This window comes from Motacilla alba, chromosome 1A (genome assembly GCF_015832195.1).
Source record: "Motacilla alba alba isolate MOTALB_02 chromosome 1A, Motacilla_alba_V1.0_pri, whole genome shotgun sequence".
NCBI classification, from domain to species: domain Eukaryota; kingdom Metazoa; phylum Chordata; class Aves; order Passeriformes; family Motacillidae; genus Motacilla; species Motacilla alba.
Window position 1 is genome coordinate 29,620,975 of NC_052031.1, and position 25,616 is coordinate 29,646,590.

Sequence of the window (25,616 nt, forward strand, 5' to 3'; positions counted from 1 at the left end):
CTGACCAGTATATAACACGTGTTCAAGGGCTTTCTGAGGGTAGGTGTTGAGGCAGCTTACACTAATAAAGATTTGTAAATGCAGGAAGAGATAACTTCTTAATTCTTCTGTAATTTGGTTTTTCTTTAAATCAAGCAGAGGAAATCACATGCAAGGAATGCCACATAATGCCAGACTGGGACTGCATATCCGCCCACTGAGACAGCAGGACATGCACAAGGCAAGGTACAAAACTCACCTTATCGTGCATAAATGTTATGATACAAGGATCATCATTGCAATCTCAAGTCTTTTAGCTGCAGCTGTATCCAAACTTCACCTCCCAGATAATACAATGTAACAAGGGGAATAGTAAATCATCTATCAAAAGGTAAAACATTAAATAACAACTTACTCCACAACAATTGCACAGCTTTTTGAAAGATGTACAATACAGTTCAAAATATTTGGAGCTCAAGGCAAGAATAATCAGAAACATTAAAGGCATATATGATAAGAAAAGCCAGACTAGATTATCATAATCTTTTGCCTATAAAATGTATGAATGCTAGAAAGAAAATAGTCCTTATAAAACCATAATGTTCTCCATAAGGTTTTGCCTGTAACATAGAATATTTTTAGTCTCTCTTCTTAACCAAGGCATCCATAAATGTATGAAAAAGAAATGAATGCTATGCTCCCATTTTGAGCTATAAAGATTTGCAAATAAAACAAAGAAAGATACACCTAAATTCACAGACTGATCTCCTCAAATTGGATTAAGCAAGCAAATAAGTTTAAGTAGCTTTAATAATATTCAAGGCTACTTGTATTACACAGAATACTGTCCCGTCTTTGATACAGATATATGCTAATGTGTCCTTACTGGCACGAGTTTAAACAGCAGTAAGCCAGGAATAATGCTACTATTGGTACATCATCTCCATAAGTAATTTTCTGAACGGGCTGTAGTAGCAATTTTTCCAGTTATGGGTCTGTTGCTTTAGTGCATTTTTGGCTACAATTCTGCATACTGTCATTACAGTTTTGAAATACAAAAGATTCTACCAACAGCCAAAAAAAAAAAAGACACTGCAAATCGAAGTTAAGAATGCTAGTAGATTCGTGCATGGACAGAAAGACAGAAGCCAGTGAACTGCACTTTCCAGTACACACTCTCATCAGAGTTACTTAAACATGGAACATTTTATAGACTAGTTTGGTTGCCTTTTAATATTGCATAACTTTACTGAGGTTATCAGTTGACCTGCAACCATACTATTTAAAGCTAATTAAATACTGACATAGGTGAAGACAGATGGAGAGAACACATCAAAATGCTTGTATTTGTCCATATGAATCTATTGTGTTATTTAATGAATTTCTAAAAGAACCCAAACCCACTTACTGTCTTGAGAGGAGAGCTCTTTTTGTCTCATGCAGTGAAGAAATTAATTGGTCTGACTACAATGAGAGATAAAAGTGATTCTCTATTAGTGTGTTTTTAACGAGCATCACATACAGTGCAGATGTATAAATCAGAGCACAAATTCAGCTTCATGTTCTTCACATCATTTTACTTACCATCAGTTCCTATTTTACTTTTAAGGTCAGTATAAGACTGGAAAAGACACAAGAAAAGACTGAATATTGAAGAATACTTTAGTCATTAGTTGTTTGTAATTTTAATGGTGTTAGACTTTAGCATATTTTTGAAGCATACTAGTTAGCTTTACAATGTTCAAATATGGTTAATCTTAAAAGACTGCTCATTTGAAGCCTGCACTCTCCCACTCCATTTACAAACTGCCCCTACTCCCTTACACTTGATGATGCCTTGTTTGCAGTGTCTTGGTCAGGATACAAATAGAGTGGGCTCTGCAATGAATTTGCTCTTGAAGGTGGTTGTGTAGTAGTCAGTCTTTCAGAATTTCCTGGAGAATTCTCCCTCCACCTTGGACTTGCCTGCTCTTCAGACATTTCCCACACAGATGGGCATGGGGAGGTAAAATTCATGGTGGATCGTGAGAGGTAGTTCTCCTGAAGACCTTCTTCTTGAAGGCACCTGTTAGAAAGCACTTCTTTTTCTTTGGAGTTTCGCCATTTCATCCTTCGATTCTGAAACCAGATTTTCACCTGTTTGCAAATTAATGAGAGTTTATTATTCTTTGCTTTAAACAACTTCGCCATAACAAGTGGATTTTTCCTTTCCATCCTCTTAGTTTCACATTCCTTCCTTATTTGTTGTTACAGCAGAGAACCAGTGAAGCCAGCTGACTGACATTATCTGAGGATTTTCCCATCACTATTTACTACACTTGGAACAAATATTCTTCTTGACTTTCACCACCTACAATAGATGATTACTTAGCTTAGACTGGAAAATGGACAGCCCAATAGCTGAGTTCTGAGACAGAAGAGTTTCCTACAAGCAACATCCTTCTTGACAGAAGAGAATTCCCAGAGAAAATTAGTATCATCATTAAGAAAATGAAGTGATATTACTGGTGGTGTGAGGGCCTCTATTAAGCAGAGGCTGTAAGAAGCATGGCTGTCCCTTTCACAAACATAGCTAAAATCAGCTTGGCCATACAGCTCCGAAAAGTGTGTTGTGACACAGGAGACGGGATTGTGGATTTAGAGACATTTTGTCTGCCTAACTACAGTTTTCCAGGAGTTGCCTAGAACCCATGTGATTTTGAGATAAAAACAACTTTTCAAAAATGTTGAGTTGCAATTCTTAAATGCAAGCATTTAAAGGCATTTATGAAATGCTGGGGAAAGCTTGGGGAAATATACAACCAGGAACTGGTTTTACATGAAGAGAAAAAAGGCGAGGATGATCAATCAAATTATTCAGATTAAGTTCTCTTTTCTCTTAAACATTTGCATTTAGGTCTAGTATTCAGATACTTGATATGAAGACAAAGGGGTTGTGGTTTCAAAGGTTTGAGAATCATTGTCTTAGATGACAGGTAGTGTTACTCTAGCACAACTGGTCAGAAAATTGAAGAAGTAACCTTCACAGCAAGTTCTCTTCCTTCCATGAGGGGAATACAAAAAGAGACTAATATCATCTGGCCTGTCACTATCACAAAATTATATTCTTGTAGTGGTAGTGGTTATCCATGTACCATTACATTATTTTTTTACACACCCAAGCTCTGTTGAATGATGTGAGCACAGAAAATAATCTCGAGGAAATAACTGTAACACTAGGAATTTGACTACATTTTGTGAAATTTTTTAGGCAGCACAATGGTGAGTGCAATTGCACATTTCAATTGAAATAGTTTTCCTGCAGAGATTACAGTTCTGTGCACCACACCGAGTAACACCGCACTCTGCTTGTTTTTGTGTTTATTGTTGCAGGGCTTGCAACAGTGTCAGAGTCATCAGGTTGCCAGGAACCACCACAGACCACCAGATCTAACCTCCTGTGCAAACTGGAGCCAACTGCAAAGTTAAATCAAATTGTTGAGAACCTTCTCAAGTTCTGAAAATCTCCAAGATAGAGATGACAAGAGCTCTCATCACCACTCCCAGGCTTTTCTGTCCCCCAGACAGCTTCTGTACACACATCTTAAGCACTTTCACTCCTACTGCATTCAAAGAAACAAAATTGTACTGTCACCTTTAAGTAGCTGCAATCTAGAGGGCTGCATCTACTCCAGCACCTTCAGAATCCTACCTGTCAGCAACTACCATGTTGTTTTCTGCTGTTACATGCCCTCACAAACTTTTTTTTCCCCCAGTTTCTTTCAGATTTTGTGCTCTTCAAGCCAGGCATTTTTCCTTTGTTTTTATCTGCAGATAGGCGAGGGCCCAAAGATTCCAGATTGGGCTATTGCTGCTCAGCACCACTATTAATGTAGCTGTTCAGTCAGAACAGCTCACTGGAGGCATTAGACCCTCAGCTAAACTCTAAAATCCTGCAGAAGATCAACTAAGACTCATGCAAAAAATCCAATGAAATGGGAATTGGCAAGTAAAATGGGAGTGTTTTAGCAGGTCACCCTGTGAAGTTTTTCTTCTTATGGTATCTCTCAGCTCTGAAAATCTCTTTCTTTGCGCAGTCAAGAGTCTTTCCATAGGAATGGTTGCCTGTCTCTTTGGGCAGAACAGTTTTAGAGGAAGTGCTGTTGGCTGCCTTGTTCCTAGTTGTTCATCTGTGTGTGCAAACGGTACTCAGTGGAATGAAGGAATGATCTATGCTCTCATGTTTTTTCCACTGCCTTTAGAGCAGTGGGATGGAGCATAGTTCCCTACCCCAAAGCTTCCATAGGCTCTGTCAGACAGCAAAAAAAATTTGAGTTGGAAATGAAACACAGAGGTCATGTTTCTTTGTGTGAAAATGGAGCCATCAATTTTTGAATGTACACATCCAGAAAATAAACCCAGAAACTGTTCAAGTATTCCCTGGTTTAAACTGCCATTGGTTTACTGAGGTCTTTGCAGATAAAAGAGCTTAGGGCTGCCCCTGCACTGTTCAATTCTTCTCCTTCAAAGCCATTTTAAAAGATTTTTCCCCAAAAGTACATTTCTTACCTGAGACTCCTTTAGACCCAGGTTAAGGGCCAGTTTCTTCCTGTCTGTTTTACTAATATACTTCTGCTTCTGGAACATTTTCTCCAAAGCTTTCCTCTGGTCTTCAGAAAAGACAGCTCTTCTTAATATGCCTCTCCGGGATTTGGAGTTAGACTCCTGGGCCAGAAGAGGCAGCACACTTTCCTCCCCTATTGGAAAGAGATGAGAATTTCCCTAAACATCTAGCACATATCACAGAAATATTAAATGCTGTTCATTATAATGCTTGCAGACTCTTGTCCCACTTTTGATTTGTTGGTGTTATAAGTGTGTTGTAATGCTTCAGTCATGTTCATTAAGGATTAAATCCTCACTTGGATCTAGAGGTGTTTTCAATGGTCGAGAGTCTCCTCCTGACATGGTACAAAGAAAATCAGATGAGTTCAAAGAGGAATATTAGGACAGAGACCATACTACTGCAAAATTCAAATACAGTTGGGGGGAACTTCACTTTTCTTTGCCTGTCATCACCACTGAGTAAATTGCAACAAGTTTCCTATGAGTTTATTTACTCCTTGTGTGGAATGTAAAAGGAGATAAAAGTGGTCTGTAATAGTGATTCAAAGAACCTAAGTAGGCTTTCCTCTATTTTTTTTTTATTAATGAAAGGGTTTCAGAGTGATTTGTTTCTCAGAAAATCCCTCGTCATTGACTTAGTTATTCTGGAAACTACAGCAATTTTTATATTAGAGGATTTGGAGAGTACTTGGACTTACTTCTTTCAGCCTGGTTTCTAATCCTTTGACATCTCATAGCAAGTCCTGGGAGGGCAGCTTTCAGTGAATCCAATCATATCCCCTTAAATGCACACCTAGAGGGAGCCCTACCCTGAAAAACAGCCTCAAAGCTGGGGGACAGAGCTGCAGTGAAGAAGTGCTCACACTAAGAGCTCAGAAACCCAAATCTCTCGTGTTCCTCACACCCAATAAAACCTAAAGCCATAGTGTTTTCCCATGGTCCCTCTCCTCTAGAAAGATATGGTGTATGAGAAGCAGTCCTTGGTGAGGTTTCATATGCTTCCAGTGCACCCAGCTTCCTCAAATACTCAGGAAGCAGGAGTAGGGATCAGTTGAATAGGGCCCATCATCAAGCAGGGCATGTGATAAGTAGGGGGATGCAAGCAGGCCAGGAAACAGCTGCACTTTGGCTCAGAAACCAGTGCCATGGCTGTATAGCCACTGACACCTACAATATCTTGCTGTAGGAGTGGCAATTCAGATGCAAGCTGCCCTCCTGCAGCTGTCCACCTTCTCAAGTCCACGGGCCTAGACTGACCTTCCAGCTTATAGTTACAGCAGCTGCAAAGGTGTGTTGCTGCTCAATTCCTACAAAGGATCTGACCATTGTCATATCAAAGCCAAAAGCAAATTCTCCCTGAAAATCAGATTTTCTAAAATACTAAACTTTTTTTTTTTGTGTAGAAGTCTATCTAGTCTAGTCAGCTGTAATGGGGGGGGGGGGGGGGGGGGGGGGGATTGAATACATTTTTTCAACTGATATAGTGGTGCTCTTGAAAATACTAATGAAATCCAGATGCAACTTCCACAAACTGTCCTTGGGACTACACCACATTTCAACTTCTGTATATTATACACACATACACATGGGTATATGTATCTTTAAACACCCACAGAAAAACAAACACACATATACTGAGGATATTGTAGTATAATGATGAGAAACTGAAGTGTATATCTGTATGTCTTGCAAAGTTGACTAAATACTTTTTTAGCCATGTGTTACTGGTAATACATGACATTGATATTACTTACACTGCCCCTGCATCCTGCTTCCAGCTCTGACCAGTAGAGCAGAGCATCAGAAGCTGAGCAAGAGTACAATGATTATTCCCTAAAATAAGACTACCCCTGTGAAACATTACTGATTTAGAGCCCATTGCATTCTGTCAATTCTTTTCTTGAACTTTTCACGCCAAGAAGTCAAGATCTTTTTATTTGTCACTCATAACAGCATGTGGTAAAAAATAATTATTATGAATTGCAATGTTACAGTATAAATAATCCTTAATTTATACAGATGTACTTCAATTTTCAAAATTATATCTAAGACCAGATACAAAAATCATAATCTCCTGGTTAATGTCCTGATATCTATTACACTGTGATACACAGTCAGACTTCATCCAAACCAAAATAAACAATCTGCAGAACAAAAGTCAAAATACCACAATGGAAGGGCAAGCCAGGTTGATATTTCTCTGGGGACTGCAAAGCCCCTTCATAACCCCCACTGCATGCTCCAATCACGCCTACAAAACTAGGAGCAAGCTGGGAGCCTTCCTTCCTCAAGCATGTTTTCTCTCCTTCTTGCTCAAACTTAGTGAATTTAGGTACCTTTTTCCAGGTAGCCTCTGAGTAGCTTCTGCAGAATTGTCAGCCATTCTCAGGTTTACTGAAAGGTACAGTCTGAACCAGCAGCAGAACTGGTATCTTCTCTCATCCCCACTGTGGGATGAGAGACACCAGCAAGGGAAGCGGCGTAACAGGGCTGGTCCTTGCCTCCCGGCCTCTGTTCCACAATGGAGTTGTCAGCCAAGGACAGAGGACGCCAAATTATGTGACCCCTTAAAATTTGTCTTGCCTGGCTGGTTGTTAACAGTCAATCAGCAAGGAAACAACCTCCTGCTGGAGCCTCAAGGCACCAATTAATTCCTGTACAGGCAGTATGTAGGGTCCAGCTTAACACCTATATTAGACTAATTTAATAGTGAGGCATCTTTACACTCTAAGGCACAATATGTGATGGATTTTAAAAGATTACCTGAACAAAATTTAATGATGAGCAGAATGCTCAGAAGCATTAACAAACAGCCTATGGAGCAAAAAATCTGTACCACCAACTGAGTAGCCTGGAGATTTTTTTTTTAAATAAGCCATATTCTAAAATGCGCTCCAACTGTTACACAAAAACTAAATTTCAGTTTGTGGATTATAGAATTTTTCAGTGCAGCAGGATAGGCAGTCATTTATACATTTTAACAATTCCAGCAAAATTAAATATGTCAGTTTGCAGCTCGTCACTCTGAACATGCAGCAGGTTTAGTGTTCTGCTGACATAAATGTGACCAACTATTTCCTATGTTACTGATTTGATTTTTGTTAAGTCTTTCCTTTGTATCCTAATATATAGTGATAAATGTCCCCTTAATCTGTGGAACAATCTTCATTTGCCTTCATGGCAGAGACCACCTTGAAGGAGCAAGTAAAAGCTTTAGTCATGGTTTCCATTTTTTCATTACAATTCAATACATTCTAGTTAAATGGACAATTAATAGGTCACTTCCAAAATAGTAGTGTATCAGTCCTGGTTAATAAACAATCCCCACAGTTGATAATGGGCCTATGTATTCAGCAAGTCCCTGTATACACTCAGCTCATCCACTAAATCCCTTTTCAGGTAGACAGGGTTATATGGGAAGATGAGCTAGAATGAGTCTATAAAAGTCAGTTTCATTCACTGCTTTATTTTTCAGTCAAGTGCTTTAAATGGTGTCCAGAAAATCTCTTGGAATGTGAGACAGGAGAAAAGACTGGCACATAGAGTATTGCTTTATGGCCATACAAAAGGGCAACTGACCCTTGCCCAGGCCTTTTCAATGTGAAATGGTTCCTAAAGTTCATCTGCACAGTGAAAAATTGTGGTGAGGTCGCGTGTGGATGAGTAAAGTGAAAGTGGTGATTGGTCATGGTGCTGTCAGCCATTGTGGGAGAGCCGAGGCCATGTAAAACGCTCTGTGGGAAAGTGTCAGCCCCCTAAAGAGGTGCTCAGAAACTTGCAGCTCATTAAACTGCCAGCATTTGCTGCCTCACTTGTCAAGAATCATTCAACTTAGCAACTGCCCTTCTGAAACATTCATAAAAAGCATGCACTTTAGTTGAGAATGGTTTGAATGCAACTGTGATAAAAAAGTATATGCTAGAGCATGTATAAGCTCCAATTTTCATTTAGATTTGACAAGCAATTTATGCCTTTTTTTTTTTTTTTTTTTTGTTTTGAAGAAAGAGGAAATGCTCCTTCTGTTTTCATTCCTGAGCCATAAGCACAAAATCATGACTGTCCATTCTTAAACTATGCAAATTCCTAATCAAGGCTAAATTTAATTTTGGACTAAATAGATTCTTAATGCTGAATAGATAGTGAACACTGATCAAAATTCTCTTCAACATACTTCTTCAATTTTAACAGTATGATTAAAAAAGAGAAACAAAATTAAACATGTGTACACATTTGACGGCTACAAAAAGAATGATTGTTGTATTTAAATAATGCTAAAGCTTCCTGAATCATAATTTACTCCTAACAAACATTAAAATGCAGCACACATTTTACAATCCTCCAGCTCTTTTCTAATTTGCAAATGTTTATTGACACTGATTTTTAAAAGACTTACTGATTTTAAAGAATTGTTTCTAGCAAACTGAAAACAAGGCACTTTCCTAGGTTAGCTCTGTCTGTGTGTCTCAATGCCATTAGAAACCTCTCACAATTGCTCAGTGTACTTAAGTTTGATAAATCTTTGGAAACCCTCTGAATAGGATTGCTGTGATTTTACTAAGGAATTAGCTGCTGCCATTGCATCACCAATTAGTTTTCCAGAACACATTAAATCCTGCTGCTTTGGTTTACAGAATAACTCAAGCATTACTGATGAAGCATAAAAACTTACTTGGAAAAGCAGTGGGGGATGCAGGGTGCTGACAGGACCCACCGCAGCATGCTGAGTAGAATGGCGGGGCTCGGAGAAAAAAGTTTTTGGAAAGAGCTGCAAAGAAAGCATAGATCTAATTGATTATCCATTGAGCTTAGGTGATATTCATAACAACAGTCCTCCAAAAAGTCAGTGTGTAAAGTCCTGCCCCAAAAGTTCTTTTTCCTTTTTTTCAGCATGGTGATATTTTGAAGGCAAACAATGATAAAACAAGTAATTGCTCTTTAATTTAGCAAGGTTATTTTACATGTGTAGCTTAGTTATAATATGTAAAACTCTTCCTGTATTTATAAGAATGAAGCCCTGCAGACTAGAAATTTCCTTCTGTAATTGCCATTATTATTGGGGTTTTCCTAAATATTGGTATTGAACACATTGCTTCAATAATATGTTGTTGAAATAATGAGCATAATGAATCTGAAAGTTATTTTAAATAACTCTAGTAAGCATGTCATCTTACAAAAAAAAAAAATCAGCTGGTACTCCAATGCTGTTAACAGCACTCAAACCAGTAATGTCCTCAACAAGAAACCTTCAGGAATAAAATTTATAAAATGCCATGAAACAGCTGAGCTATACAGGCTTGTACTTCAGGGCCTGATCCTGCTATTCTGACTGTCAACTTAGTCTTGCTGGACAACCACTCTAAATTTAAATAAACCACTTGCTGAAGGCTCTGCTTGATACAACAAAAAAAATCTGCAGTCAATTCACAAAATTTGATAATATTTGGTAAATTTTTTACAGATTTTTTTAAATCAAAGTCTCTCATATCTAAAAAGAGCTTCCAAATCATGGAAAGGTCTTCATTATCTATTTATCCCTTAATTTTTTTCTATAAGGCTCATGGGCTTTTCCATTAATCTTAATTACTTATCAAATTCTGCTTGTGCTTCAACTATGAAACCTGGAATATTTTCTTGTTTTGAAAAAGATACATCATTGCTAGAACTGTACACTTGTAAAATGAGATCAGCAACAAAACATCTATGTCACTTTCTTGTTGTGGTTTAGGCAGAAAATAAGTGGCTCTAGAGCCTGTACTGTAGTTGTTCAAATCTCCAGAATAAAAACACCATTAAATAAAAAAAAGTAACTGCAGACTTGGGTTTAAAAAAAAAAAAAAAAAAAAAAGAAATCAACAATCAGAAAGAAAGGTAAATAGATAAATGTATCTAAGCCATGCTGCTAGTTTTAAAAAGTTTTTCAACTGCAATTAAAAATAAAGATAATTCAAAATTAAGTTTCTGAGTATGTATTAGGACTTCAAAATAAGTTTCCTGACCCTTAAATTTGCTGTTATCCTAGAGCAAAAAATTAATTGCTGTAAAAGTCTAATTCTAAATATTTTTTAAAGTATTAACTTGCAATTGCTGAGTGATAAGCATTTTGCTGGTACAGCCTTCTATTGAAATTTTGCTGTTTCTAATGAAATACAAATTAACTGCCCGGTTTTGAGGCATATACTTGCAAAACACTTACAAAAAAGAATGATTTACATCAGGCATTAGTATTCTAAAGCTTCTTTTCCACACAAGACCACCAAATGTGGAACCACATCCTTAGAAACTTAAAATAGTCAACAATGTGCAGCCAAATACTACCTATCCCATGTATCCAAAGGGTTTCAATGCAACTGGTGAAGTGTGTAAGCTGGAAAGGATCTGAATAACTACAGAAGCACAGGAGCTGTAGAAGATAAATATCAGCCAACCTCCTGGACATTAGAACTCATCATTGACAGTATATTTTATCCTCTGAAATTTCCAGACTCTCAGGTCAAGGAGCTTTTCTTCGCTTCCTTGGGAGGCTCATTCCTTGTGCTTTTATCAAATTTCCCTTACAGTCAAGTAAAACTCTCCACTTCTGAAAATATAACTCAGAACACAGAAGATGGCACACTCCATTCCTTTGCTTTCTTCTTAAATGCTTTGGATATTTCTTGGCTGATATAATGTCTTATTCCTTCCAATCATTGCTCTAGCACCTTATTCCTGCCATGTAATTTTTGTCAGACATGTTGTCCTGCCCTTGACATTCCCTCCTGTGGTTTCTTAACTCCAGTTCCTTGCTCTGTTTTGATAATGTGGGGTTCATAATGGCATGTGATAAAAGCAGAAGTCACCTGGATAAATCAGAATTGAACAAGCTATTGATTCAGACAGATAGCATGCTCCTGCAAGTAGTGACAGGAATAGGAAAGGACAGTTTCCTCCATTCACTACATCTCTCAACAAGTAAGCTGCAAGCATAAAAGTCTGAAGATGGATCAGAGTAAAAACTTAAGCACACTCTTTGCTTAAGCAAACTCCAGACAAGCAAGATATTTCCATGGAAGTTGCTGACAATGATTTAATACAGTAGCACAGTATCATGATGCAAACAGAAGAGATTTTGACCCTAATTCTGCTCAAGTTGATGGAAATCATGAATCTGGCTTTCCTGAGCATTTTACTTAATTCTTTCACCAACTGCTGCTTTTTTTTTTTTTTTTTTTTTTTTTTTTTTGCCTGCAGGGCCCATATCTCTTTTAAGTAGAATATTTGCTTAAGAAGTAAGATGCAGGTGAAATTCTCATGTAACTTTGAACAAAGAGGCTCCTGAGCTCACTTCTCAATATTTAGTCTAGATCCTGAGGAACAGACAATGCCATGATGTCTCTTTATGCCTACAGCCAATATGTATGGCCACTTCATAACCTTTTTTAACGTGCTGCAGCTATACTGATGCACAGGTGAGTTCTACACTACATACATGAAACTACATCCCTACATCTACTGAAGCTGTTGCACTCAAACCAGTGTGCAGCAGTTTTGCAGTTACATCAGTAAAAACAAAGTGACATAACACAGGGATACTCAACTCTGTTTTGGGAGTTCTACATACAGAAAAATGTTAATGCTTCAACATAACATATCCTTATGTTTTATATGAGTATATATAAGCATATATACTTATATTTTTTATCTTTGATTAAAAACAACACAGATCATCACATTAAATGGCTTCCACTACCTGTATGAAACTCTATGAACAGAATTAAAATTGCCTAGAATTATACTAAAATTATACATGTAGAAATGCATAATACAGTTTTGAGAACAATACAGAGGAAGCACTACCTATTATTTTCTTTTCACATACATCACAGCAACTCTATCAATATCTGTTGATCAAGAGACCTAAAGCAAACACTCTTTGCTGTTCACATAAGGCTGAAAATTGCTGAGATGTCCAAATATTAATTATGCCATTTTTTGGCCAGAAGGAGGTACACAGTAACCAAAAGGCAGCTGTTGCTCCCAAAGATGTATAGGAACTTAAAGCAGGGGCAAAATCCTAATAATTTGTATTCAGGACACTTGAGCCTTTTTCTGCTTTATATCTTCATTTCATAAAACTAAGACTGTGGAATTGTTTCATAAAACTCAGCCTTTACAGGTTTGCTTCACACATGCATGAAAAGTATCAAAGTAGGATATAAGTGCCTTTTGGAACTCTAAAAACTTAATATATGCCTTAAAAGAAAATGTATTGGATCATATATACAAAAGTATTAAATACCTAGGGGGTTTGGGGTTTTTTCATAAAACAAATACTTTTGACACTGGTGCTGTATGCAAATTCTAGTAATAATGTTCACTACATTTACCTTTGTGAATAGAAATCATTTTACAGACAATAAAACAATACTAAACATGTAAACAGACCTCAGCTTATCTAGTGCTAAAACTCGGAAAGCAGTTCAGATACTGATATTTTAAAAGACACTGTCTGCTCTGAAAACATTATAAATTCAAAAGCCCTTCCATTATAAAAAGTCATACTGACAATGGGATCAGAAGTTGGTTTTTTTTTGAGAGTAAGGTTCCTAAATACAGTCCAGCTCAGTTATGCAACTTTGAAAATGGCTTATTATTAAGGACACTGTTTACTCTTTCTAATTCTACTGTTGTGAAATAATTCAGTAAAAAGTGTAGGCTATTAGCCATCAGGACAGTGGGAAGGGGTGAAGGAAAAATGGCTATTGAGGGAAAGTGAAACTGATGGTAAACTTCTGGTATTATCCATACACGCTCCTTCACTGCACATGCTGCTAGTCTGTTGGGGAGTTTTAAAGATAACTGATAAAAATGTGGTATCAACCTGTGAAGAGAGCTGGAACACCTTCAAAAATTATTCAGAAAACTGCCTGGAGCGAGCTAACAAAACTAACAGGACCAAGCTGTGTGAACACTTCAATTCTCCAAGCATTGCTAAGTCCACATGAACTGCTTTGCACCATGATGCTGAGGTTCCAGCCCTTGCAGGAAACTTAAATATATTATCAGTAAAACTATCCCATTTCATCTGAGAACCTTGGATGGTTTGTGCCCATACCATGGGCACAACTGCAACTTCCCACCTACATCCATTCTTGGCAATGTTTAAGCAGGCTTTTGCAAAGCTGCAGGGACATTTCATGTCATGAAGAGCTCCCTGAAAACAGCCCAGCAGTAGCTCTGCCAGCTTAGTGATCCAGCTGAGCTGCATTTCTGCTCCTGAACCACAAGCCCTGGACCTCATGATGAGTCACGGCTCTTTCCCTAGCAGTTACTGTCTTTAGAGTGCAATGTTCCAGCAGCAGTTGTGCACCCCCAAAGCATTTCAATCAGCTGAAGAGGAGCACCCAACTGCACGAACAAGGCAGCAGCCACTGCCATATCCCACCCAAAAGCAACTGCCACCACACGGAAGTGGAAAAACTTATTGCAAGAGCCTCAGAACTGGCAGAACACCTCAGAACTGGCTTTCCTGCACTCCCAAAGTTACCACTTGCTTCCTATTTATTCCTGTAAAACACAACCACATGAATGTTCAAAGGAAGTCAAGCCAAAAGGATAAAGCCAAGTAGCATCCACAGGTCAGTTTTTAAAAACTGCTAAACATTCAGAGAAAGGGTTTTAAAGTTCTAAATATATATTTTTTAATCCCTACACAAAACATGGATGTAATAAGTGGGCTTGCATTTTTATGCTGGGTCATGGTGGGGCTTTCAAAAACTGGCAGAGCAGCCCCCAAAATGGGCTTGAAATGTGCTAACAGCATAATCATCACTTACATCTACAGCAATCTAATGGCCAAGAGCATCACATTGCCGATTATCTGAAACCACATTAATCACTGTCAGTTTTCAGAGGCATCATTCACATGCCTAATTATTATGTTGTAATTTGTTGTACATGATTTTCACCACCTGAGGAAATACACCAGCCAGAAGCTGGTGACAATACATGGTCAGATCTCACCTCTACAACCCAAAGCAACAACCAAACTCTACAATGTTTGCCAAAGACTCCATGGGTACCCTGATGTCAGGAGTAAAAGTGGATTTTACCCTCTCTGTGCCTCCTACACAGCCTTGCTATTGAGAAGATGGGAATCAACCTGTGGATTTACCAGCTTTTTTTCTGGCTTTGTCCTTCCTCAGGATGCTCACTTACTAGTGCGCCTCAGCACTTTATGATTACCAGTTCTTGTCACAACAGGCATCACTGTCAGTTCTCTGTCTAGAAGTTCAGTGTCTTGCCCAAGTTCCCTGTCTGGGCCTCCTGTTCAGTCAATGAGAAGAGAGAAGTAGCTCTACATAGCAATTCTTCACCTTAAAACAGACACAGAAGGTGTCGCATCCTCTGGAGGCATCTCTTTGTATTGACTACAGCTTAGACAAGACACCTACTTTTTATTAAACAGCTGAATTGCCATGACATTCTTCTTGTCCCTCATAGGTAAGATCAAAAGAATACTATCATCTGTACAGCCATAAAGACTCTAAAAAATGTAAAAATTCAGCTAGAAAGTCATTAGTTATTTTCTTTGATTTTCAACATATTACAATTTGTTTAGAAATTATTTCCTCAAGCATGGCAAAATTAGGGTCAGCTGCTGCAAGTCGACATTTCACTGGTTTTTCATTGTTGCAGCACTAATTCAAAATCTTACAAGAGGCCAAAATGCACCATTTAGTTCTGTGGTATGCACTGATTAGCCAATTTTTTTTTTTTTACCTAGAGCAGTCTTTACTTGTTGCAGTATTGAAAGCTCCAAACAGACAAAAGTCCCAAGATAATATAAACAGTGTTAGAATAAAAAAATAACACATGGTGAATTATTTTTCCTTTTTTTTTTTTAACAAAAGGGGTTTAGTATTTTTACATTTGTACAAGGAAATACTTTTTCAAGTTGAAACTTGAGATATTCACATAGTCTCAAGGAGGTAACATTCTCAACACACATTCACAATACCTCAAGAGAATTATGTGCTACAACTGCAGACAAAAGCAGCCTCTCATGAAAAATTTTCATAAGCTTTTCAGCACAAAGCAAAGGCCACTTCTCCAAAGTGACAACTCACCTCAAAGAAACACAGTCCAGGTTACTGAAAATATTTGGATGCATAATTTTATAAATATCAGGGTCTACATAATAGACATTTGAAACAGCCTCCTACTGCTTTATATACCTGCAGTTGTTTTCAACTGAAAAAAAAAACTCCCCTTTCTGCTGTGGGGTCATGACTGACCACAAAAGTACCACGTAAAACATCAGTTATTTGGCTTTATAAAATAATGCTAAACACCTTCAGAGAACAATGGAAGCAGAGAACTTGCCTTTCAAAATTTAGGAGGATTTCTTAACAGAAAATAATAAAGACACAGTACAATAAAACCTGAAATCTGCACTTGAGTTTGCCTGATGAGATTAATCCTTACCACAGTCATGTGTTTTCTAAAATCATGAGCAAGGTACTATAGAATTTCAGAAGACCAGCTCTTTCTGCTGTACAAAATACATTTTACAGAAGTTAATTCAGTAACTGTAGGCATGACTGATTCCATAGTTTCAACTCAGTCAATTTGTACAAACTGTACCACTTGTTTTCCTAGTGTAGCTCTGAGATCTTCTGGTAGTATCTAAATCTTGCCAAGGACCAAACTCAGGATCCTCTTCCTTCTAAGAGATGGCACTGCGAGAGCGGCCAAAGGAAGGAGCAGTGTCCAGCCAGTGCTCGTACTCCTCACCGAGCACAGACTGCCAGACTAGCGGCTGGGTCGGAGAGTAGCTGGCATTAGTCTAGCTCTGGCAACCTCACAATGAGGACAACAGTTTGTCCTTTAAAAGCCATTTTTGCAGCCACTCTTAAAATATGCTGGGCATTCCAGACCAATTCTATTAAATGGCTCACAAAGTTAACTGGAAACAGGAAACGTGCTAGTCTGTGATTTCTAATACTTACAAAAACTTCTTTGCTTCCAAAGACAAACTTTCAAAACAATTACAGTGTCTCAGTGCTCCTGGCAATCAGGGAATAAGAAAAGATGCCAAATAGATCTCCCCACCTTAAAGAAGCTTTCTATCTCCAGAAAACACCAACAAAACAAGAAAATCCTAAGACTTGTCAGTCAACTTGTTGCCTGAGTTAGATGAGTCAAGACAAAACATTGGGCTCTTTCCTGTCTTTTATTTTACTGAAAGCTAGTGTTACATGTCGCTTGAGGACACACCCTGGCTGCCAGTTGGCTTGAAATCAATAATTAATAAGTATTAATTCACTAAAAAGAGGTCCAAAATGAAAGAAAAAATAGCATTTAAATTTCAGTAATTTAATTGTCTCCTGGTTGTCATAAAGAAACACAAGACACTTTATTAAATATGGGAAATAAGGTATGTTTGATTCAAGTAAATATTACAGGATAGAATTGGTATCATCACCTGAGAAGGAAAAAATTGATATCATTTTCCAGAGACTTAGCCTGCAGAAGACTTGGTTTAATTTCCCTGCAATGCTACCAGTTATTTGTATTATCTTAGGTAAGTCACCTCATTTGGTTTTGCTCCAGCTTCTCCTCTACACAGTAGAAATCTCTCCTATCTCACTGGCACAATGTGATGATAACTGCATCAAAATGTAAAGTTCCCAAACATTACAGAAGGAAAAGACACATCTATAACACAATCTGGATATGTATAAAGTACATCTACAGATGCTTACTCTAAGTCAAATTTATATTTACTATATAGTTGTTCTGATTTATTTTATTTCATACCTGCTGTCCTTCATTCTGCTCTCTTGTATTCTGATGCTTTAGGCAAAAATTTCCCAAGATAAATTTCTCGGCAGGTTTTACAATGGAATTCTCTCACTGTTTGTTTTGCTGCAGTTTTCAATCTCCTTTCTCTGTTCATCTACAAAAATGCCAAAATTAAAGCAGAAAGCCACATTCTTGCCACATGACCATATTCACGCTCTAAAGCACTCACTGTCAATCTCTTCCAGGACAAATTACTTAAGAAGAGCAAAGATATTTAGAAAAATTATTCAGGTAGCACAGTAACTTCACATTTCCCAAGGAGGTCACTCAGCTCTAGTGCCAGCCAATACTTCTGGAAACCAAGTAATGAGGAAATACTTGAAGTGGACCTCTTTACCAGCACCTGTGCTACAAGACACAGCATCTCAGCATCCTCTGGCCAATTTTTATGTGTCAGAAAACTGTCAAGTCTTCTAATTTATCCAGAAGATAACAATAGGCTTGGAGTCAAGGGACTAAAACCCAGATTAGCAAGAAGAAATTGAGGACAGCACAGAGCAAAGGGGCTTCAGGTGAAGTGCAAGAAAGCGTGTGGGAATCCCAAGCCAGCACAAATTGGCAATTGGCATAGCACTGCAGAAGGCTCACGAGTTTACCATATAGCAGTAATGCTCCTTCTGCTTTTCTTTCCTAAGTTTTATGTAACGTGTTCTTTGCTCATGTTCTTCTTAAATTAAACCAAACTAATTTCAAACACCTACAATGATTACATTTAATTTTTTTAATGTATCTAATGATGGAAAGTGATTATTTGAACTTTTACAGACAATAAATATATTTATTTCTACCATGCTCATTAGATGATGTAATATTTAGGGTGTGACATTTCCTGAGTTCTTGTTCAGTTTTTTATTCACAATAATTTTCTAGGAGATATACGTAAAATACAAATGCAGCTAAGCACTTGAAATAGTCCAACTAATACTTTGAAACCTGTAAATTACAGGAAGGAAACTTGATGATACAACTCAGTTGCTGAGGAGTTACGAAAGGAAAAATTACCATGACGAGATAGCCCAGCTCAAAAATGTCAACCCACCTGGTCTCCTTTGCCACCACAGATAAGTGTTTTCCAATTTACAGAAAGAATACAGGATTTACATTCTTTAGCACTTTTATGGAGTGTTAAAAGGTACCCTAAAATGGAGTGCTTTCTTCAAATCTTCCTTTTGTAGGTGCCGTGGATACATATAAAAAGGTTCAGCTTATTCATTTAAGTCCCTGGTGTGATTTTACACTTCCTTCTTTTTGAGAACTTTTGGTGACCTCACCAGAACTTGGGACTGCATGAGTAGTGTTGCCAAAAAGTCTGGTACTTTTCCAACTTCCTTTATTTTTTTTAATTAAAAATAAAAGAAAACTTGGCTTATGCCAAGCTAGTTTATTAGGGAACTTTTAGTCCCTGCATGATCTATAAAGCACTTGCTAGTTCAGAAAAAATTTTTGAAAAAACTTGCTTTATCAATTTCAATAATCTTTTTAAAGACTTCGAGAAAGATTTTCTAAAATGCCATGTGATTTGGGGGTTCCAAATATGAGCTTATTCTTAAAAAAAAAAAAAATCAGTAAATTAAAAAAACCCTACCTAGCACAAATTCCTTAGTTAAAATAACTTCATTAGTTCCTGAAGGCTAAAATTTTTGTTCTGCCAAAATGCTCCTTTGCCCTATCACTGAATAAACAAGAAACATTACACACAGCCTGACCACCCCAGCCCTACTCACAAATGCAGTGTCTGGTCTGAACAGTTTCCTCAGTATACGCTTACACTAGAGACAGGAGCCTCCTTAGAAACCACAAACTGGCTCAGCAAGACAGTTCCAATCTAATTCAAATTTATGAAGGGTGAGACAACTAAGCACCTCATCACTTTAAGACATACAAGTGAGATCAGAATCAACAGATCCCTGTTAGAATATAAAAGCACTGTCACAAGTGCACAGTCACAGGAGAATTTTCTTCTGGGTGCACAATGAATGAGGAAACACTAGTAATTCTCCCTGCTCAAATCTACGAGCCTGGTGCTTTTGCCAAGATCTGTGGGAGCTGTGGAATCAGAAGAAGCATAGGACTGGATTCCAAATCACTAGGCAGACCTAACACACTAAAATCACAACTACTGCTATGGGTCGATCAAAAGAAGAAATAATCCTGGAAACAAGCATTTGCAAAACTTGACATTCAGGAACTTCAATAGCAATTTACCCATAGTTTTTTAAAACAAACAAAGAAAAAACGAGACAAACAAACTAACAACAACAACAAAAAAAAAACAAAATACCTTCACCTCTAGCAAATAAGAGTGCTGGGGCATCTGCTATCTCTCTTTCCACAAATAAATATAGCATTTTCTCTAGAACTTTTTTTTCAGGGTAAAGGCAAAGGGCAGGCAGGGATAATATTCATCGAATTGCAGGAAGATGATACTTGTCCTGTTCCCTGGCCTAGCCTATAGTTAGTTAAAACAAACATGTTTAAGTAACTGATATGCTTAAGGTAGCACTTACCTGAGACTTCAGGAACATTTAGAAACGTTAATGTACACTTTGACTCTCTCCTGCCTACCTTTAAAGTAAATAATGCTAAAGGATCAAATACTGCTTTGGAATTTGAAGAACAGTTTGCAGGATCTAATTGAAATAAAATTATGTTTGAAAAGAAAACAATTACTTCTGTTTTCAAAACAAGCCTTTTGGTTTCACTTCTCAAAGACTTAATTCAATAAATACAATTCTGCTTGTCTGATTTTCATTTTAAACACATTTAAAACTGCATGACCATAAATAAAAATTCTTAAAATACCGCATAATATTGTAATAATTTATGCATTCTAACAGAAAAGCAAAATACTATATAGATAACGAGTCTAATACCAAATTTAATGAATTGACTACAATCAGTTCCATGACTAACATTTCTTAAAATATGTTGCTCGTGCCCAGACAAAAATGTATTTATACGAAAATCGGCACATTCAAGAAACTGAATGGGTTTGATAAACCCGTTTGTTTCCAATCCTATGGCACGGATTCCTGCGGGCCCCCTGCGGCCTCGAGCTGGTCCCCACCGCCCGGCAGGGCGCTGGCTCTCACCGGCCCGAACGGCTGATAATGAACCTTTACGCATCTTTAAAACTTTTTTATTTTTTCCCCGTCCCTGGTGTTGTCAAAACTTTCAGAAAATTGCCTGTTCTACATGGCTTAATTCTCCTTTTGGCAGGAGAAGCCGGGTCCTCCACGCCTTGCTGTCCCGCAAGGCAGGGCGTGTAAAGAAACGGGCTGCTGCCTCCCGAGCTATCGCTGCTTAGGAGGATGGGACTGCTCGCCTTCCTCCCAAAACTTGGAATTTCAGACTTTCCCGGAGCGCCTGTTGGCGGCGAAGCTTCTACCACCTCTTGAGGCTGCGGGACGTCAAGACCTGAAAGAACTGCGATTAGGGGCGTTTAACAGCACCCGACGCGGCCATCACAGGGCTCTGCCGCACTCTCTGCACCCACAGGTGCGCCGGCCGGCCGCACTCGGAAGCCGCGGCCCGGCGTGGAGCACCACCCGCTCCTCGGTGTCCCGTTGCCAGCGGTAGGGCGAGACCCTCGGCCGGAATCCCGGGCGCAGCCCCCGCCGCGCCCCGGCGGCACGGTACCCAGCGGGGCTCGGCGTCCCGCCGCCGCCTGCGGGCTCCTCGGAGCGGCCGCGCCTCTCCTGCCGCGGTCTCCGCCGTGCGGAGCGCGGGGCCGAGCCCTCGGCAAGCTCCTCGGCCCCGGCTCCGCGGCGGCAGGACGCGGGACGGGCCGGCGCTCACCTGTGGCTGCCGGCGGGAAGATGCCGCCTCTCTCCGCTGCCGCGGCCCGCGCTGGCGGGCGGCCGCCGTCCGCCGCCGAGGGATTAAGCACTTGGAAAGCCCATCTTGCCGGGAAGGGACCCCCTGAGGGGTTGATTTGTTCCGCCGCGGGGCACAGCTTGAGGGGCACGGGGTTGGCGGGGAGTGGACGGAGCTGGGCAGGGCTCGGAGCCCCGGCCCGCAGCAAGTTCTCGATGAGGAAACTTTTGCCCAGGTTGCCGAAGCCCGGCGCCGCCGGCAGGTTGAGGAGAGCCGAGGAGCCCACCAGGTCCCAGTAAAGGGCGCTGGGCAGCATAGCGAGAGTTTCTACCCTCCTCGCCCTGCCCAGCCCGGCCCGGCCGCCGCGGCCCCTCACTGGGCTGGGACGGGGCGCCGGGCTATGGGGCCGGGCGGGCTGGCGGCGCGCCTCCCCGAGTGCTGTGGGGAGCGGAGCGGAGGGCTCGGTGAGGCTGTCCGTGGAGACGCGGCGCCTCTCCGCCGGGCTGGAAGGTGTGTCCAAGCGCATTCATTATGTCAGCCGGGGACGAGGAGTGATGGACGCGGCCAACAATGCCGCCTTGCCCAGCAGCCCCCCGGGAAGGGGGCAGGGCGGGGAGCCGAGGTGGCTGTCCCGCCGTGCCCGCCCCGACATGGCGGCGGGTCGGGGCTCCCGCTGAGGGGTGCACCTGTGCGAGGGGACGGAGGGGAAGGGAAAGGCCGCTGGCCTCCGTCCCGGCGGGGAAGTGGCTCCGGTGCTGGCCGCGGAGAGATCATGTCGACCTAATGATCCCATGAGGTAATGGGAAGATAGTCATTAGCTCACTCCCTCTGGGCATTTTTATCTGGCCTTTTTTTCTTTTTCCTTTAGTTACCCACACACAGCATGCACGCTGAATTTTCAACATTTGTCTTAATAAATCTGATTAAGATCAGCACAGTACTGTTAATCATGTTTTTCTCGAGATGTTGGATGAAGCTTTGTGTGGGCATAAACATTCTTTGTCCGGAATAGCTTAGTCCATTTCTACTTCCTGGCATGTATTCTTCTTTATTTGCTTACAAATCACGTAATATGGCAAAGATGTCTCATTTTGCAGTTCAAACATGCATGCAGAAAGTTAAAATTGAATGCTGCTCCAAAGTCCTGAAAGGATCTTCCTGTTTTGCAGAGAAATCCTTTTACTTCAAAGCAGCTGTTCACCAGTCTAATCTTCAGGATATTCCCTACAAAATCCTCTGCAGGAGGTGCATCCCTTATTTTTGTATAGCAGCAGAGGCATAACCCTTGGACATCAGAGTGGTTCAAAGCTAAAACCAGCTGGACAAGCAGAGTAATCTATGCCCTTGCATGAGAAATGGGAAAATACTTAACTGCTGTGGTACCAAGTAATACCTTGGGGAATATAAATTAGATGCTCACATGTCCGAATCTTTCCTTTACGTCTTTGTGTAGGTTGGCCCTGCTAGAGTTTTGGCACTTAATTCCATTGGTACTAAGATGTGGTGAATGGGGGCCTAAGAGTTGATAAGACTGCTTTATGCCAGAGACCCATGTAGTTTGACCTTTTGTCTTAATAGCAGTGGCTGTGAGCAGGAAGAAGTCCAAGATGAGTCTGATAGCTTTGCCCTGATACATTCTCATAAGTGTTCTCAGCCGAAACAATTTCCTCAGCTTGAGCGCTTGTATTTGCCATTCTGAAGGCCCTCATCAAAAGATATTAATGCAAGTATTTTACTCATGAGCATTTTGAGACTCTTGCTTCTTGCTGTAGAATGGACAGAATCCAGGCTGTTGTATCCCAGACTACATCTGAAGCCACTGAGCCACTGTGCGCTGTTGTAGTATAAGGTGCAGAAATTATGTTTCTGAGGGAAAGAAACAAGTCACGAGGGCACTGGCTTCTGAGCATTGCAAGTAGCTGCCTTTCCAATTACCCCTCATAAATTTTTTCACACTTAAGGATTTATTTTGTCTTTCATTTCACTGATCAAATTCTCAGAGAATTCCCAAGGGCCCGACACACTGAAAACCATAATTCAACACTTGGGATGTGCAGTTAGTCCATCCAGCTGTGCTGCATGAATAAAAGGTATTCACCAGGGAAAAATGATGGTTCTCAGAGACTGTAACCTTCAAAGACAGGCTTGGGTTTTGGTTTCCTCCAAGGCTACTTTTGATGCCAGAGTGGCTACTAATGTGTTAATCTCAGCTGTGTAATTTGGTAAAGTATGATTAGCATATTTCTATGAAATATAAGCACTACACACAGAAATATAGCACTACACACTGAAATATAACACAACACACCTCTGAGTTTGAAGGGACCCACAAGGTTCATCAACACATGTAGCATTTGACTGCATGGAAGAGAGTGATCAACCACATGATGAGTTAACAATTCATGTCAGGTTGCATCTCTTCTCTCTGATTTTCATCTATCAGTGGCATCTCACCCACAATCTGACTCTGCTGTCATAGCTGTACTAAAAACCCACCAAATCACTGGACTCAGGTTTTAAATAAGATAGGAAATACTGTTTTTCAAGAGATTCCCAGTGGAGACTTCAGATTGGTTGTGTGATGTTAAGTAAGGGTGGTATTGCAGCATAGCGAAATGAACTCATTAAACCAGGGCAACATCTGAGCACTTGGTCTCTGGGACACACATCTGCAGCTCTGCTGAACGGTACCTACCAAATTCTGTCTATCCTCTGGGCATGTGATAATGGAGTACAGTCAGGCCCAAGAGTTGTTACCTGTCAAAAGCTGGAGAGCACAGCATAAGAAAACATAAATTCTTTGTTCGGGTCTGGAGAATGGAATGATTTGAGAGTAAAACAAGAGGTATCCCTAAGATCCAGATCCTTTCTGGTGAATGGAGCCTGGAATTGCATGACAAACGGATCCTTAGCCATGGATGTGAAAAGTTTTTGGATGTATATTATCCAGATACATTCAGAAAGTAGAGATGGCATTCACATGATGAGTAGCTCTTACTTCTTTTCATTTGATTATGCAAACTTGGAAAGTACTTGCTCTGCATTTGGATTTTGTCAATTTACTAATTTACCTTAATCAGACTAAAGGAGAAGAAAGTTTGCCTTCACTGGGTATCTTGGCTTGTATCGGGTGTTTGGAAAACATGAAGATACACTTCTCAGGTTGCAGAACTTAAAAAACGGGGTACATGAAACATACATGAAATTCTCAATACTCAGTTAAGCCTTCCCTACTCAGAGGACAGCCTTACTGACAGGGCAGACAAGATTTGTGCAACTACATCAAAGCCTCCCTAACGATCCTTCTTCTACATCAGTTCTGCCCTTTCTCAGATGGCATTTCTGTCCTTGATGGAAATTTCCTGATGCTTAATGGCAGGCATGCATATTAGCAGCATCTACATTTTTTTCTTTTTTTTTTTTTTTTTTTTGCCAAATTTACATGCAAGCTCTTTTTTTTTTTTTTTTTTTTAAGGTTTGAACAGCTCACATGTTTAGGTCTGCACTCCAGTAAATCCCCATCTCTGGCCTTGCTCCTCATGGTGGACTTCAGCTTATCAGATGTCTGCTGGAAATACAAAACAGCCTAGAGGAAACAGTCAAGGATGTTCCTGGACTGTGTGGAAGGTAACTTCCCCACACAGCTGGTGAGTGTGCCAGCTGAGGAAGCTGCCCTGCTGGACCTGCTGTTTGTGAACAGAGGACTGTAGGTGATGTAATGGTCAGCAGCAGTCTTGGGCACAGCAGCCACTAAATGATAAGAGATTTATGTTCTTGGAAGATTCAGAAGGGGGCTCAGGAAGATTCAGAAGGGGGCTCAGCAGAATTGCTGAGCAAAGCCTTGGCAGGCTTTGTCCTTTTTAGGAGCCTCGTTGGTAGAGTCCCTTGGGAGGCAGTCCTGAAGGGCAAAGTAATCCAGGAAAGATGGTTGTTCCTCAAGAAGGGACTTTTAAAGACACTGGAGCAGGCTGTCCCCATGTGCCGAAACATTGGGATGGCTGAACGGAGAGCTTTGTCTGGTACTCGGGAGAAAAAAAGAGAGCTGATGACCTTTGGAAGAATGGCCAGGCAGCTCAGCAGGACTACAGGGACATCATGAGGTTTTACAGGGAGGAAATTAGAAGGACCAAAACCCAGCTAGAACTTAACCTGGCTACTCTGTAAAAGACAATAAAACAGTTTCAATAAATACCTTTGTGATAAATGAAGGAAGGACCATGAAGGCCTTTGTTGGATGGGAGGTGAAACATAGGAACACAGAATGAGGAAAAGGCTGAGGTATTCAATGTCTTTTTTGCCTCAGTCTTTAGTAGTAAGACCAGCTGTTAGAGAACCCAGCCCCTGACCTGGGAGACAGGGGCAGGGAGCAGAAT

The 25,616-nt window shown here is 40.1% G+C and overlaps 1 protein-coding gene across 1 annotated transcript; it reads right to left on the bottom strand.

Annotated features, from left to right (window-relative positions):
• Window positions 1-91: 91 nt before the first annotated feature.
• Window positions 92-21,901, bottom strand: DBX2 (developing brain homeobox 2). The gene is made up of 4 exons (XM_038155584.1): window positions 21,226-21,901; window positions 9,254-9,349; window positions 4,528-4,715; window positions 92-2,115 (listed from the first exon to the last, which is right to left on the bottom strand). The coding sequence occupies exons 1-4, from the start codon at window positions 21,767-21,769 to the stop codon at window positions 1,792-1,794; spliced, it is 1,152 nt and encodes a 383-aa protein (XP_038011512.1). The 5' UTR covers window positions 21,770-21,901; the 3' UTR covers window positions 92-1,791.
• Between the last annotated feature and the right edge of the window lie 3,715 nt (window positions 21,902-25,616).